We start from the raw sequence: 16,375 nt of genomic DNA on the forward strand, positions 1-16,375 counted from the left end.
GCCCGACAAAAGATGATTGAAAAGCCTTTCGCCGCGGCCCTTCGGTGGGTAAAACGTAAGTAGCAACAACTAATTTGCAAGACAATATAGGTTCAGCAGTCATGCATTTACCTACGAAGCCTAAAGCTGAAATAGAGAGTCTGACCACCTGTAACTAATTAACGGCATGCAAAAACTACACAGTAACCATCACCACACCAATGCACTGGCAGTGGCACTGCAGTGCATACTTACATGTAACAACTGACAGTAGCAGAATGCCATAATGAAATTATAACGATTTAAGGAAGCATAAACTCTTCTTCAATCCAATTTAGGCTTTTGAATTTCATCTGTGACATTGTATCCTGCATACATCCAGGGCATTAGTTGATTCTACTAGCAAAGCCGGCAGATGCAAATTCTTTTATACATAAACGAATCACATGTTTAAGCCTGCTCTTGAGGTCAAAAGGATTATCCGCACTTACTCATCGGCATGTGTCAACGTCTTTTTTCACTATTGTTTGACAAGCATTTTTGTTTTAAAGTTTGGGCGAGTACAGATTCCGTTTGGGCGAGTTAACTTATTGACTCACTCGCCCAGTTTGGCGAGTGGTTTTTATTTTAAAGCTCTAACACTGGTATAGCATAGGCTGAACTCCGCCACGGCACAGCAATCGGCTGCAAATTGTGCAATGGTGTCCTATACAGTCATACACTATCACTAATGACACCATGTCAGTGTGTGACTATGTGTACGCCTATATACTGCAGTGCTGCCACTTTATACTTTTTTAAATGTATTGTACTTTTTTTAAGAAAGTTCAAAGTATACTTTTAAGCTCATCTGATGTAGTCAGATGTCAGATGCAGCTTGTAGAATCGCATGATTGTCCGTCCGTGCGTCCGTCCGTGCGTTCGTGTGTCAACAGTTGGGCACAAATCTTAACCGCTCGACGTACAGTCACAATATTAGGGGCGTCGGGGGGGGGAAAGGACTCAGGATGACAAATTGCCTATATTATCTTACTCCTGATAATATTCTCTCAAATTCTAGAGTAAAGTATTCATTTTTAAATAAGTACTTTTTTGCCAAAGATGGTGGACTGTATTTGATGAGATTAAAGATGTGCTTTGTTAGTCCTGTTGCAGGAGTGATGTGTGCTCTGTTCAGTGGAATGTTTTTGTTCTCGGCTCTCTGCATTGTGCAGTGGTTCCCCTGGATTTACACGAGCGAGGTGGGCCGCTTCGCTCAAATTCTCAGCCGCCACACAGAAATTTGTCCAAAACACAGCCTCGCTAACAAAACTTTTGACAACTTGAAAAAGAGATTCAATAGTCTTATACAAGGTGTCCAGAATAGCTTAGAATGCACCAAATTGCACCATTTTTTCAAAAAATTTCTGGGGGAGCAAAGCGCTCCTCCGGACCCCCTTAGTTGGCCAAGCACATGCACTGCTCACTTTGCTAGGACCTCGAAACACAAACACACCACACAAAAATTTACCGCTTCACAGACCTTTCTGGCCCAGGGAAACACTGCATTGAAATATTCCAAACTGAGGGTTCAAGAGACAACTCCTCAAGACATTGCACACATCATTTGTGAAGCTTGTTTACATACATGTATGCTGCACATAGGCTATAATGTATTTGGTAACAGTGTATAAGGTAACAAGTGACTACAAATCATGGTGGGTTGATACAAATTTATTATACTTTTTTAGGCAATTTTAATACTTTTTTCTGGACAGATTTTATATATTTTTTTGTAATATCTTGAGTGGCAGCACTGCTATAGAGCTCCGCTACATTAAATTTTATAGAATCGTATCATAATTGAGCTGGATCAATCCTTGAGCCAGTATGCTTTTTTACATTTAATCAACATCTCGGCATCAGAGACCAAACCAGGGGTAGAAATAAGGAGAAAAGAAGAGATGGTCCACAAGACCATCTAGTTTGAAATTTAGATGGTCCTCCTAGATTTTAGATGGTTCTCCTAAATTTCAAATTGTTCTCTAAAAGTAATCTGGCGTGCAAGCATAAGAAAGAGATTTTACATGGTGGTAAAATGGTTTAATTATTTACCTACAACAGTGTTAGAACTTTAAAATAAAAACTTCTTGCCAAACTGGGCGAGTGAGTCAATAAGTTAACTGGCCCAAATTAACGGCACCCTCCCCAGAATTTTTTTTTGAAAATTACACCTCTTAGACTTAGATGCAATTTCCTGCACTCTGAGGCAGCATTATTAAACATTCTTCATCACAAAAATATCACTTTTGAGTTGAGTATTTTAATCTTTGGAGACACCAAAGACTAAAATACTTAATTAAAAAAAGAGAAACATAATAAACTTCAAATTGCTGAGGGTTGAACTGCTCAGTCTCAGCCAAGTTGTGCAAGTACAATGCTACTTAAGGCAAAGTAATGTGGTTAATAAGTTAATCTATCTGCTAACTGAATTAACGCAGGCCTCGACGCTTAATTATTTTTAGATCTGTACAAAATTTACTTGCAATCTATGAGCCGTTATAAGGTCCTCTTTTGGTTCAGTGCATATCATATACAAGGCTCGACACTAACTTTTTTTTTCAGTGGCCCGATCGGGCCACCAAAATCATTGATTTTCAATTTTTGGTGGCCCGAAAAAAAACAAAGTAAAACATTATAAATCTTTATTTCAATCTCGTATTGTATATTATTTGAAAATTGGGCCGTCTGATGCACTTGCACAAGTCTTTAAACAAACCCCACACGATGGCACACACTGACATTGATGATTGAGGCTAATAGCATGTTGAATTCGCTCCATGTCCAGATCCGGCACATCAATGTTCAAGTACTTTTATGCAGAACGCTGCATTTGTGTCGCACTGTGTGATAACAATGATAATCCACATGTAATGCTGGCGCATTGCAAAATATCGCTATGGCGCATGCGCGCCACCGCCATCAAACTTATTTTGACCTCGTGCTAGACTGGTTTCGCGCCGCCGAGAAACTGTTCGTCCGCAGACGTGCCTACATTGTCTACCAGAGCGTGAGTGGCGAAATACCAGTCTAACACGCAGATCAACGTGGGCTTGTTGCAAGCCACCCGGCAGTAGACCAGATAAAATCCGTTGCGCCACGCCCGTTTGTGCTATGCCCCGCGGTATGAATTGCTGCCAGCGTGCGTACTTGTGGCCCTTGCCCGCTCACACGAATTGCTGCTCTCTTTTGAATGAGAATAGCCACGTAGAAACAATCTATTTTTATCACATAGACATCTTTGAAAATTTAGTGGCCCGTCGCGCCACCAAATTTTAACTTTCTGGAAATTTTGGTCGGCCCGACATCAAGTTTTTGGTGGCCCGCGGGCCACCCGGGCCACCGCTAGGTGTGCGGCGGAGCCTTAGTTCATTAATATGTACCCTACGAAGGCCCGCTCCCACGTTGCGGGAAAACACCGGACGCGCGACCACCCGGTGTTTGCGAAACTGCCCCGCACGTTGTCAATCGTTGCGGCCTCCGAGGTACTTCATTTATACATTACTCCGCCCCGATTAAATTCGACCACAATAAAAGTTTGGCAGCATGGGAATCGATCGTCAAGAATTCCCATTCGACCAGGTCCCCCCCCCCACGGTCGCGTGTATTTTTACGGTACCATTAATGCGTAAACGTCCTACACTACGCATGCACTGCAGACCACACACAAGTACAAACAGTCACCCTGCCCCAAACCCTAACAATTACTGTAAACCGACTCGGCTATCTTATATACAAGTATTCCAAATACCGTCTATGGTGTGGTGGCGATTTTACGCATTCACGGTAAAAAACACGCCCCCCCCCCCCGGACCCCCTAGTTTTCCCCTCCCCTTTTCCCTCCCCCCTTCCCCCTTCCCCCTCCCCTCCCCCTGTTTCAATTTCATCCTGGGAGAACCCTGACCAGGAGTGTATAAAATAGAGATCTATATTATATAAATAGTATAGATCTAGGTAAGATATATAATATATATATATATAGATAGATCTATATATTATATATAGAGATATATATCGATATTATACACTCCTGATATTACAATATATACATGGAAAATCGTAATGAAATTCACACTTCACTTGTAACGTTTATTTGTGCGTGCCGGCACGCTCATTGTGTGTCATTCCCGATTGCAGCTTTTTCCTCAATTCCAGGAAATAATTTTGCTGTCGTCCTCTGATCCCTGCGGTGCCCACCCCCTATAAATATAATGAACATGCCCCACGCTACTTTTAAACAATCCTGCACTCCCCTCCCTCCCCCACCAGCACCACCCTGCCTGCCCCACTCCCCTCCCTCCCCCATATATCAATCAATATGCCACCCCAGGCACGTATACACAGCCACCCTGTGCTGACCATCGGCGACCTTTGATAATAGAAAGTGAGGATGGCGTGCGATAGCCGATAACTGTTTTTCATCAATGTTTGGATATATTTAATATAAGGAACCAACATTTGATTAAAGTTTTAGACAATTATTTTTACATGCCAACATGGGCGAGTCAGCTTTAGCTTTTACTCGCTTGATATTATTTTCACTCGACATTGGCGAGCGGGCGAGTGCCAAACTCGTTTGCTGTACAATGAATGTATCAAACGATACAGTAATTGTTTATTCATTTTAATAGTATATTGGAATGTGGAAACGTTAAAGAAAATTACCATAAAATGGGACCAAAATATTCAATGGTCTGTTGGACTATTGACTTTGAAAATCTGATGGTCCTCCTGATTATTTGATGGCCCCGGACCATCGGACCATCGCTTATTTCGACTCCTGCAAACCCTAACCATGAATTCGTGATGTAATAACTAATATATCACGTCACATGTATGTACTGCATATAAAAACATGCCAACATATTTCTTTTCATTGGTTATTAGATCAATATTTTTATTGCAATAAATTAATTCCACAGCGATTCTATAAAATGGTATATGTGGTAATTTCAACACATTGTACTCGCACTGCTTTCTCAAGTAATAAATAAATTTGGCACTACACAATTAAGATAGATCTATCTAAGATCCATATATGGGAAATTCCATGATCAAGTGGACATGACCTTAAATTTTAGAATCATGTAAATTTTCAGTTAATTTTACTTTCATATGATTGTGTATATATATATAGACCACAGTTTCAGGAAAAAATGTTTATTGTGTCGTGTCTTCCATAAAAATGTACATGGACACCACGTTTGCTTGGTTGATTTTTTAACACAAAATTTTCTGTGTAAAACATACAAAATTATTTTGCTGACTAAAGGAAGAAGAATTCATTCTCAAAATCAATTCATTTTAATCAATTTTATTCTTCAACTGAATATCTCTTAGCTCTTAAAATCAAATTGCATGATTCTATTGGGACTAAACTTTATTTTTATAAAATGCTAAGCCCTTCAGAATTGTGTACGTAATGTTACTAACCAAAACATCAACTTTTTTTGTTGGAAGAGAAGGAAGTTGTGTTAAACAGCCATTATAATGTAATGTTTAATTAATAATATATATAATGTTTTTTATTTCACATATATCTAGAAGGTCTAGACTAGAAGTATTGTTGGTATTATTACTGAGATTGAACACACATACATTTTCATTTTACAGGCCAGAAAGATCTATAATAACCTTTAAAGTGTAACGTTACTAACTGTGGAATTGTCAATCTATGATCGAACGATTGACATGGCATCTAATAATTATGATGTGGTTTAATTTGTGTGTAATATTTAAAAAAAAATTTTAGCTATCCGGATGAATTATTTGCTGATACTAAGCAAATTCGTTACTGGTGAGTTTGGACATCTCGGTTTTGGCTTGCATGTACAAGGGATATAGCTCTAGTCTTAATTCATAATCCTTTGCAGTTTATCAATTGATCTATTGCTTGGTTATTGGTGTCACTAGGTGGAGGTGTTTTAGGTATTGTACCAGGTATACCAATGCTAATTAAAGCATATATATATTTAGTTCTATAACCATCTAATTATTGAATGGATCGATAGTCTGTATACGTTTTTTTACCTTTTGTGAGGTATCATATGGCTTGCAATTCTATCAAAAATGTCAATTTTTCTCAATTTAAATGTTGATTCTTGTTTTTACACGCACATGCGTACTGGGAACAATTAAGTTACAAAGTTCTGCTGGCTATGTAGCAGTATTATCTTAGAAGTTAAATGTTTTGGTACCTCTGTCGTAGTTATAATGCTATACTATAAAATCATATCATATCATATGCATGTTATATAAAATTGTGAATAAATAAACACATTAGAAAACAAGTTCCTTGAACCAATTCTATATATCTGATTCATAAAGATATCGCATAATGTGCTCAGATATACTGATATTTTAGTTTTTGTCGGCGTCTAATAGAATCACGAAGATACAGTTAGACCTCGATTATCTGAACGAGATGGTCGGGGAGTATTTTGTTCGGATAACCGATTGTTCGGATAACTGATCTGATCGTAAATAAAGGAAGGAAGATTATGTCAGAAACTGTACCAACTGTTTCCAAGCAACGTTTTTAAGTCAAACGCGCGCCGCCTATTTAGCTTTCTACAGCGCTACACGCAGGAAAAGTGAACAATAAAATGTATTTTTTGAGTTATGAATAACATGAATGGATTGAAATATTTAATTAAATTATCTCAAAATAAACCTTCATTTTGGTGCAATATTGAAATTGGCTTGAATTCTTCATAACATCTGAATAGTGGGTGATCCAACGGGTCACAGGTGGTCTAGTGGCTTATTTTAAAAATATTCAGAGGACCTTGAGATCTTGTTCGGATAATCCGAAATTCAGATAATTAATGTTCGGATAACCGAGGTTTGACTGTATATATATATACATACTTGTGTGTGTGTGTGTGTGCGTGTGCGTGCGTGCGTGCGTGCGTGCGTGCGTGCGTGCGTGCGTGCGTGCGTGCGTGCGTGCGTGCGTGCGTGCGTGCGTGCGTGCGTGCGTTTATGGTATAGTATTTATATTCATATTTGGTTTGCACAGTATATAATTTGTTTGCTATTTTTGTTTGCAGCTCTCCTTGGGTGTCAATCATCTCAGTGTTGCTTCTGACAGTTGTTGTCATTCCACTTTCTTTCATTGGTTTGATTGACATGCTTATATCATCCCCAATAGAACCAGATCGATATCGGTAGGTTAATTAAGACATTGTTATAATGTACTTAGCTTGACTAGGGTATAGTAAATATTTATACTATGTGATCACAATGTTTCCCCAATCTTGTGGGTATTGCTCTTTCCCATATAGTGCAAGTATGATAGCTTCATAAGTTCCAAATATACTTCCTTAATGTATATATATATGTATCTAGAGAAAATATGGGGAGAGAGAGAGAGAGAAAGAAAGAGGGAGAGATTTATCATACAACAGTGTATATCAAAGATACATCGACACAATGTGACTGTGTACTGATTTAGTGATACCTGTAAAACTGAATATGAATCAATTAGTCATGCCCAGTACGTAGAGGTGCCATGCATATATAATATATATATATATATATATATATATATCTGATAAGTTTGCATATCATATTGCCTTTATTTACAATGATATATTTCACATTTAAGCTGATTTTTATGCATTTAGGATGCTGAACCCAGCACCACTGGATGGTGTGCTGGAAGCCAATGACTGGCTACAAACATCAGAAAAGCTCTACGAAGGAACTCTGGAGAGACCAACTGCTATGTTTGCCCACGAAGGTATAAGCAATATGTTTATGCTGATCATGCCAATGGAAATCGGCAACAGCTGGTTCTATACATATATAAATAGGTAGAATGATTGTGCATGTGTAGTGAGGTGTCACGTGTGCAACATGCATATATTCTCAGGATTGACACAAGTATTGCTATTTAGATATAAACATCTATGATGACAGTATTATTGAAATACAGTAAAACTCACATTTAAGTCAACACTTTTGGGACCAGCATATTTGTGCCGACTTACGGAAATGACGACATATACACGTAAATATATGTAGGGCTCCCCTCCCAAGCGCTCGTCACCCCTACGCAGTCATAAACATGCTCCATACACGACGTCAGTTCGCGCCACATACATAGCCGACATGAAACAATTGGGTCCGTACATCAATCGACACCGCTGCTGGCCATAACGCACGTACATCGTACGCACTAGCGCCAAGCGCGGCACACGCTGGCTATCTGTAACACTTGCTGTTGATTACACTTTTGGACATTGCAGGACATAAATTTGCGGTGCGCGTCTGCCAAATTTTCTTGGAACACTTGCTGAAAAAATATGGTAATTCCGCGAGACCGTGCTTTGGAACGAACTAGTTAGTATATAGCATAATTTTCAGGGAGTCCCAGGGACTCCTACATATGTCAAATCAGGGAGTATTATTTTTACACCGGACTCGCGTTGATTTCGCACCCTGCATTGGGCTGCATGCACTGGGGAATCTGGGGATGTGCGAGCTGAAAAATGCGAGCTGCGAGCTGAAAAAAAAACGCAATGCGTCCAAGCGAACAATGCGAATGAAACAATCAACAACAACACAGCAACAACAGCACAGTAAACTCAGCTGCGCGATCTACAGGCGATCGTCGGTTTGATCTAAGCGCATATCTGCGACAGCCAGCTCGCACATCCCCTAGAGTCCTAGACCGTACACTGCGCCATCGGCATTTCTGATAACGACTTACAGATTGTAAATTACTGTTGCTTGTATTACATGGGACCTGTCTGAGGGCGATGGCTTGCACATAATGACGGCTTATTAATGACGACTTAGGCGGGACTATTCCAATTGATTTACTATTCAGAGAAAATCGGGAACTTGACTTCCATGACGACTTATGCGAATTGACAAGTTAGACGATGACGACTTATGCGCATTTTACTGTAGCAATTAATGTCTTTCCCATTTTTGAGTATGCAATGAGAAATTGAAGTAATTTATATATATTATGCTGCTAGATGTATATGTCTAGCAGTGGTGCGTCAGACACAAGAATGTAATGCTTAGGTACATGTAAAATTGCAATATTTATAGGCAGTTAGTTTATGCAGCAAATATTATTAGTTTTGTTTTGCATACTGCAGGTTACCTCTACGTTGGTTCAGTCAATAATAAGATTTTGCGATTCAAAAATGGCAAGAATGAGACGTTGCACAAGAGAAATGTGCCGTGCGGTAAGTAAATTATTACTTAAGCCTAGCGCAGACCTGCGATGTTTTCATTTAACTTGACGGCGATTCTAGAATTGCTGTAAAAACTGCTGTGAAATCGCTACGTCTGCGGGAATGTGCAACTGCAACCCGTAGCTTATTTTGAAGATTCATGTGGTTGCACGTCTGCCAAAAATTTCTTTGGACATTTGCTGAAAAAATACGGTAATTCCATGAGGCCGTTCTCTGGAATGAACTAGTTAGTATGGCAGAATTTTCAAGGAGTCGCACGGACTCCTGCATATGTCAAATCAGGGAGTAAATCGGGGAGTATTTGACTCCGGACTCCCGTTAATTTCGCACCCTGTATATATATAATATATATCATCTAGCTATCTCTCTCTCTCTCTCTCTCTCTCTCTCTCTCGTTCTCATTCCTCTCATCTTTTCTTCCCCTTGCTCACTTTCTATATTGCTAATAGATGCTGTACATTCTGAAGCTGAGTGTGGAAGACTGCAGAGCATCAGTCTGACCCCTGCTGGTGATCTCCTCATACTGGATGCCTACAAGGGGTTGTACCTCGTTAACATGTCGACAGGTAAATGCACTCACACATGTATACACTAATGCACTCGTGTACCCATGCACACACAAAAACATGCACATACCCACACGCACGCATGCATGCATTCACACACACAAACACGCACATATACCCACACGCACACATGCGTGTGCACAAGAACGCATGCACTCACATAACCAAACAGGTACATACCCACACGCAAGCATGCATCCAAGCATGCATGCACCCACCCACACACGCATGCACCCTTGGATACGCACGCTGATACTCGCAAACATGCATGCACGCGTCCAAGCATGCATGCACCTACACACTAGCCACACACGCACGCACGCATGTGCACATATACATACAGACACATGCACATGCACGCAGTAACGTGCACATACATGCAATGTAAAGTCACATTGGTGAGACCACCTATAAAATGTTTTGTTTAGCGTAACCTGGCTGACAAAATATCAAGATGACTGAATAATATATAGCTTTTAATACCAGTTACCGATTGAACATGGTGATGTATGCAATGTTATTATATTGTGTGCATAGCCATTTCAAGATTTTTGTGTTTTTACTATGCAGAGATTCAATCATAAGGTTGTGTGTCTGGTCCCTTCAAATAAGAAACCTTTTAAGAGTGGCTTGCATTGAAAATGTCCTATCTGTAGCTAATGAACATCTAAGCAGCTGTGCCCAGAGCTGCATATTAATTGCCTTGCCATGTCATAAACTGTTGTTGGTTGTATGCATGTAAAAACTGAGGGTACAGTGTCATATTTATATATAAGGTATACCTACAGTCAAGCCGGTAACTGTGAAGCTCTAGCAGCCTTACTATATTATTACTATCCCCTGTTCTGCTGTTTGTTGTCTAAAATGTATCAAGTTAATCATGAGAATTTTTTTTTAACACAGTTTAGTAATTAGTTATTAGTCTATCAATAACTTCCTGAATTAAAGGGATACAATACATTACTCTAGGTTCATTGGATATTTTCAGTTAAAATAGGTTAAAATTACGCTACTTAAAAAGTTTTATGGTTCAATATTCTATAGGAATTTTTTTTTTAATGTTTCGAAACTGATGGCTATAACGTTGCTTACAACGACGGTTGCACCACTGGAAACGCATCCACTGAAAATGTTGCGCAAAGCAACGTTTCGGCTGCAGGCTATACAGACCGAGGGTGTTTCTTATTTATTAATTTAAGAGCAGAAGGATTTCAATATCTTGTAAACGACACTTAGTTTCAGTTGTAATGTAGGCGAATCTGTCCTAAAATATATATTTATTCGGTTAAACGGCATTTAGGTATTTAAATATAATTGCACTTTTGTAATTAGCCCTCAGTCTGTAACGTGCAAAATAAATTGGCAAATGCGCAAATTTTCCAGGGTGGCAGCACAGTCGCGGGTGTTATATGTCAGCGCCCAAAAAAATGAAGGTCGAAATTCAATGTTGTTTTATGACAAACGTGAATTCATGCGTGATTATAGAAATGTGTAGGTATATGCTATTATTTATGCAGTTACAACTTACTATCATAATATGCTCTAAAATTCTAGGGAGAGTATCCCTTTAATAAAGGAGGGAAAATTTCTCATGGAGCTTTAGTTTCTCAGTTTTTCTGCTAGGAAATGTTATTTCTTTAATTCGAATTATGGAAAACATTACTTTCTCAAAAATGTTCTGTAAAATAATCATTACCATTCTCATTATAGTAATACCATTTATGCTGCATTTGGTAATTTTACCTGTTTCCGTATATGTGTGTGCACTCAGTAAAAGACACTCAGTAATTATGTTGCAGGCTAAATAGATGATGCATGATAACAAATCTCGAATGATACATGATAACGAATTTTTAGAGAACCGAGAAGTAGTGATGTTGGCAGACACCTTTGAGCTGGTAGAAGGAGCAAAGCTAAACTACCTCACTGATATGACAGTCACCAGTAAAGGGGTGCTGTACTTCACAGACCACAGTTCAAAGTTTGACAGGATGAATGCTATCTATGCCTGGATGGATAAATCTACTGGCAGGTAACTTACACAACAGGCTATATGTTGTCCCTATAATGATTGGACAAGCATCTGACTGGTGGTTACCAATACGGTAATTATACCTGCTTCCTGTGTTACTAGTGTCTAAAAGCCGAAGAAAGAAGTATTATTATAAGTTGGTCAGCTATTAATACAGCTTATTATCAGCTATAACCAGCTATTATTGCGCCTAGTTGGATATTTCTAAATGGTATAATGTAATAAAATTTGTGCTAAAATTTTGCTTATTCATTATACAATTATTCAGGGTTTAAAAGGGCGCGCGCGTTCTCGCAGAAAAATTCATAGACTTACTGTGAGCTCGTCGATGTTGCAAAAATTCACTACAACTCATTTGTATTGCTACTTTTATAACTTATCTTCAGCAAACCTAAACAGTCTTACGAAACTAATGCTAGCCGCACACTATCCGATTTTGCTTTGTGCACAGCACTGTGCCCCCACACACTATACGGCCCGCTCCCGATCGATCGGGAAGCCCCGCACACTGTCCGACTCAAAGTTGGCGCAAACCATGGCACTCTCGTCGCGTTCCAAGCGGATTTAGCGTATACTAAGGGTCGGGAGTGTTTTCCCGCCATGTTTACTGAATGCGGTTCCCATGGCGTTGCTCTTATGATTGGTCAATTTTCTTCAGCGCTCGCCGATCGGGTCGGATGGCCATGCACACTATCCGAGTCACGTCGTAAGCCCTCGCACACTATCTGCTCCCTATTCAAAATTCGAATCCGGCCAAAATGACCTCCCGAGCCAAACATAAGCCTCCCGATCGCGCTCGGGTCGGATAGTGTGCGGCTAGCATAATACTTTTCGAATGTTTACACAGTGTTAATTTACACATCCGGTGCATAGCCGGGCGATCGCAGTTTTCATTAACAGTTCTTTTCTATGATAGAACAAGTTATAATTCATTATTCCATGTTTGTTCAGTACAAAATTGTGAAATTTGTTTAAATCATATACGTTCAGGGCACGAAATTCAGATTTTTTGCACTGGCCCAGAGGGTTGGTAACAGCATTTTTAGCTCACCTTGACATCGTCAAGCTGAGCTATTGCCATGGGTCGTCGTACGTCCGTCCGTCCGTCAGTCCGTCCGTCCGTCCGTCCGTCCGTCAACATTTGGTTTCGGTCAACGATAACTCAGGAACCGTTTGACCCACATGTTTGAAATGGGGTGTAGTTGTTACTGCTATGCTCCCATATGGAACGTCCTATTTTGAAGCACGCCAGTCGACGTACTTTCGAGCCACGGCGATTTTTTGGCCAAAATGGGAATTGCCATTAGTCAGTTCAGGTGCAACGGATTTTGCTCATTTTTGGTATGTGAATGAATAAGGGCTAGGGGTTTTGATATTTAGAAAAAAATTATGCAAATTAGGTAGGGTTTGGCAATTATATAGCATATTATATAAACACAAACAGTCTGTGGTGTCACACTCGTCTGGTTCGTTTTACAAGATTTCATTGACAATATCTTTAATGCAAAATTGGTATTTCCTCTCCACCTTGCCGATAAAACGTCTATATTAGAGTAAAGATTTACAAAACATGTCAGAACGCAGCATAACCTGTTTATTTCGAACGCCATCGCTACAAAGCGGGTGTAGCGCCATCTACAGTCACAAATTGTGATTTATTTTGGTTTATAAATTATTATTGCGATATACAGATGGCAATCGTTTCTATAATGTACGTCGATGGTTGCTCAATTAAAACTGACTTCTTCTTACTCACTCATTTGTGTCCTTTTGTCATTGACACTTTCATTTTACCAGCCCTCACAAATTTTGTTTGAAAATCAATGTCATGTTTCACGCTTGTATTCTCGATTTCAAATTTTTTAAATGTTGATGAATTATGGCATGATATCCTTCAGGTAAAACAGTAATATAGGCTATTTGCTCATTATGCTATAAAAAAAATTAGGTACTCGCTAACATGGCTGAAACCACCGACTCAGAGGGCCGGTGTTTTGCCAATGTTACCGGCCCTCCAAATAATTTGCCGGCATATGCCAGTGGGCCAGTGCTAATTTCGCGCCCTGATGTTATCAGGAGCGTATAATGACAAATACGTCATTATACGCTCCTGTTGTTATCTACATTTCTTATGCAATCAGAAATAAATATAGTGTTTTCTTTCCAGGAACTATTTTCGCTAGCATATGCCTATACTGTTAGCGTTCTCAGTCGCATCGCTCTATGTGTATCTGTGCACCAGTTAAAACTCTGTCCGACAGTTTTCAAAATAGTCAACTGTAGAGCACATTTCTGGCTCAATAAGAAGATTTCGTGATGTTTGCATGTTGCAAGTATGCTCACAGTAGGTGTTTGTAGAATTTTTGTTGCGAGGTTTATCCATTTTAATTATTCATGGTTGTTATCTTTTTTTGGAGTAAATTCAGATATAGTCATTGCTTCACACTTTTTTGTTAAATATTACTATGTATACTCTGTACAACCTAGAAATATGTATATATATTTTGTACCCTGTATATTTTATCCTAGAAGTATAGTTATACCTTTTGCACTCTTATTGTCCTAGAAATATCCACCTTTGTACTTGTTATCGTTCTAGTAATATCTAGCTTTTTACCCAATGTTTTCCTGTAAGTGTGTGCCCTGCATTACCCAGTAAATATTTACTCAAGTAGCTTTTATTGTCTCGTTAATAAAAATATACACTTGCATTGATAGGTTGCTTGCACAAGGTCCAAACCTGAAGTCTAGTGTGCCACACTTTATCTTCAAGGAGCTACATAGCCCATCTTCTCTGTGCATGTCACCAAGCGAGGAATTTCTACTAATAGCAGAAGCCGGGAAAGCCAGAATTCTACGGTATGCATACTCACAAAAGGTCACTCACAGAAGATAGAGATAAAGGCTAGTAGTTATAAGCACAGCTAGGTGTTTCCTTGCCAGATTCATGAAGTATAACTGTTCCAACACATCACAGCCTTCACCATGTGTTTAAGGGTTTGACTTATTCTGTTATTAGTGTTTATTCGACATTAGAGAACCAGTCTGTCTCCGAATTTTGAACCCACTTGACATTATCTTCCTATTTTCATTTCTGCTCTGGCTATATTGGGAATTTATCAAATTATGGATACACTTAAAAGCATAATAGGCCCATTGATTATGCAAAGTTGACGAATGCTACAGTAACTGGCACCTTGTGTAGTTAATAAGTATATTACCTTATAGCCAAACGCGTATTAGTTTGTCCAATATCACTGCTAATTACTAAGAAATGTCTAATTGAAATCCGTAAATCTGGTAATCTGGCGCCAACGCTAAATTGGTTGCCAAGCAAAATAGCCTCGAATTCGGTTAGGTGACGTACGTCACATGTTGCTACGGGTGTTGAGCAGAGAATTGTTTGTCCCGGGATGCTTATAACGACTAATGAGCTAGTAGAATGTATCTCTGGGTGTATTCTCGGTATTGAGGCACAAGTAAATAACCGTGGGTGCTAATGAACGGGTACTCACATGTCTTCAATTTTGGACACAGGTGTATTCGTTTGACCAATATACGTAAATACCTTAGTGCCGTCTGCTTTCCATGTTTAGTCTGTGGCCGTGGTTAGACCGCGATCCCCCCATAGTGTTGGCCCCCAACACAGCCTACTTCATTATCACGAGCGTCCTTGATTCGTACGTGGATTCCACGTTCATTACAATCAGAGCTACTGTTACGTATACAGTTACGGTACTGTACTATCGCTAGCATTGCGTACGGCCGAGCATGTGTGCGAAAATATCCGGTGCACAATAAATCTGTATCACACCCGTTTCGCCATATGCGGTTTCGAAACTGTAAACAAGTCAGTCAACTGATTTCTTGGACTGCAGATTTCAATTAGACATTTCTTAGTAACCAGCAGTGATATTGGACAAACTAATACACGTTTGGCTATAAGGTAATGTACTTATTAACTACACAAGGTTCCAGTTACTGTAGTATTCGTCAACTTTCAGGGGCGTAGCCAGTATGTAGCACTGTAGGCCTGCATGGGTGTTACAGATGTATACGCAGATGTATACGCTCTGCGCCAACCCATGCTGGCGCTCCGCTCAGATAGTCGTGCCTACAACTTTGAAAATCCTGGCTACGCCCCTGACTTTGCATAATTATTGGGCCTATTATTCCTTTAACTGTAACTCAATCTAGGCTTATTTGTGGCTATGGCTTTTACTAAATGTGCTTGCAATAGATTTGGGCAGGCATACCTCTACACTAGTCCATGTAACACTGGTAATTTGGAACCTGACTCTGTAGTAAGGAATGAAATTATGTCGGTGGTCACATTTCATCTAAGAGTGATTACTTATCTTAAGTTCTGATAAAGGTTATTTAGAGTGTTCATACATCTATTTTAGTGTCTAGATAGGTGGCTGTAATTACCTCCGCCAGGGGCGTGGCGGAGATTATGTTTTCACCGGCGTGCCATTGAGTGTTGGTTTGTGTGTGTGAGTATGTTCACCTACACCACTCATATCTCCTACCACAGGTGCCCC

At 39.6% G+C, this 16,375-nt stretch overlaps 1 protein-coding gene across 2 annotated transcripts in view; it reads left to right on the forward strand.

The window, feature by feature from the left end:
* The window catches only part of LOC106805962 (adipocyte plasma membrane-associated protein-like), a 26,945-nt gene that overhangs the window by 1,564 nt on the left and 9,006 nt on the right, over positions 1 to 16,375 (forward strand). For both annotated transcript variants that reach the window (XM_014807771.1, XM_014807770.1), the window contains exons 2-7: positions 7,071 to 7,187; positions 7,647 to 7,762; positions 9,135 to 9,224; positions 9,683 to 9,799; positions 11,657 to 11,831; positions 14,550 to 14,690. In XM_014807771.1, coding sequence (XP_014663257.1) covers positions 7,071 to 7,187; positions 7,647 to 7,762; positions 9,135 to 9,224; positions 9,683 to 9,799; positions 11,657 to 11,831; positions 14,550 to 14,690 — 756 coding nt within the window. The remainder of the gene's footprint in view (positions 1 to 7,070; positions 7,188 to 7,646; positions 7,763 to 9,134; positions 9,225 to 9,682; positions 9,800 to 11,656; positions 11,832 to 14,549; positions 14,691 to 16,375) is intronic.

The sequence above is a fragment of the Priapulus caudatus genome, unplaced genomic scaffold (genome assembly GCF_000485595.1).
Source record: "Priapulus caudatus unplaced genomic scaffold, Priapulus_caudatus-5.0.1 Scaffold134, whole genome shotgun sequence".
Lineage (NCBI taxonomy): Eukaryota > Metazoa > Priapulida > Priapulimorpha > Priapulimorphida > Priapulidae > Priapulus > Priapulus caudatus.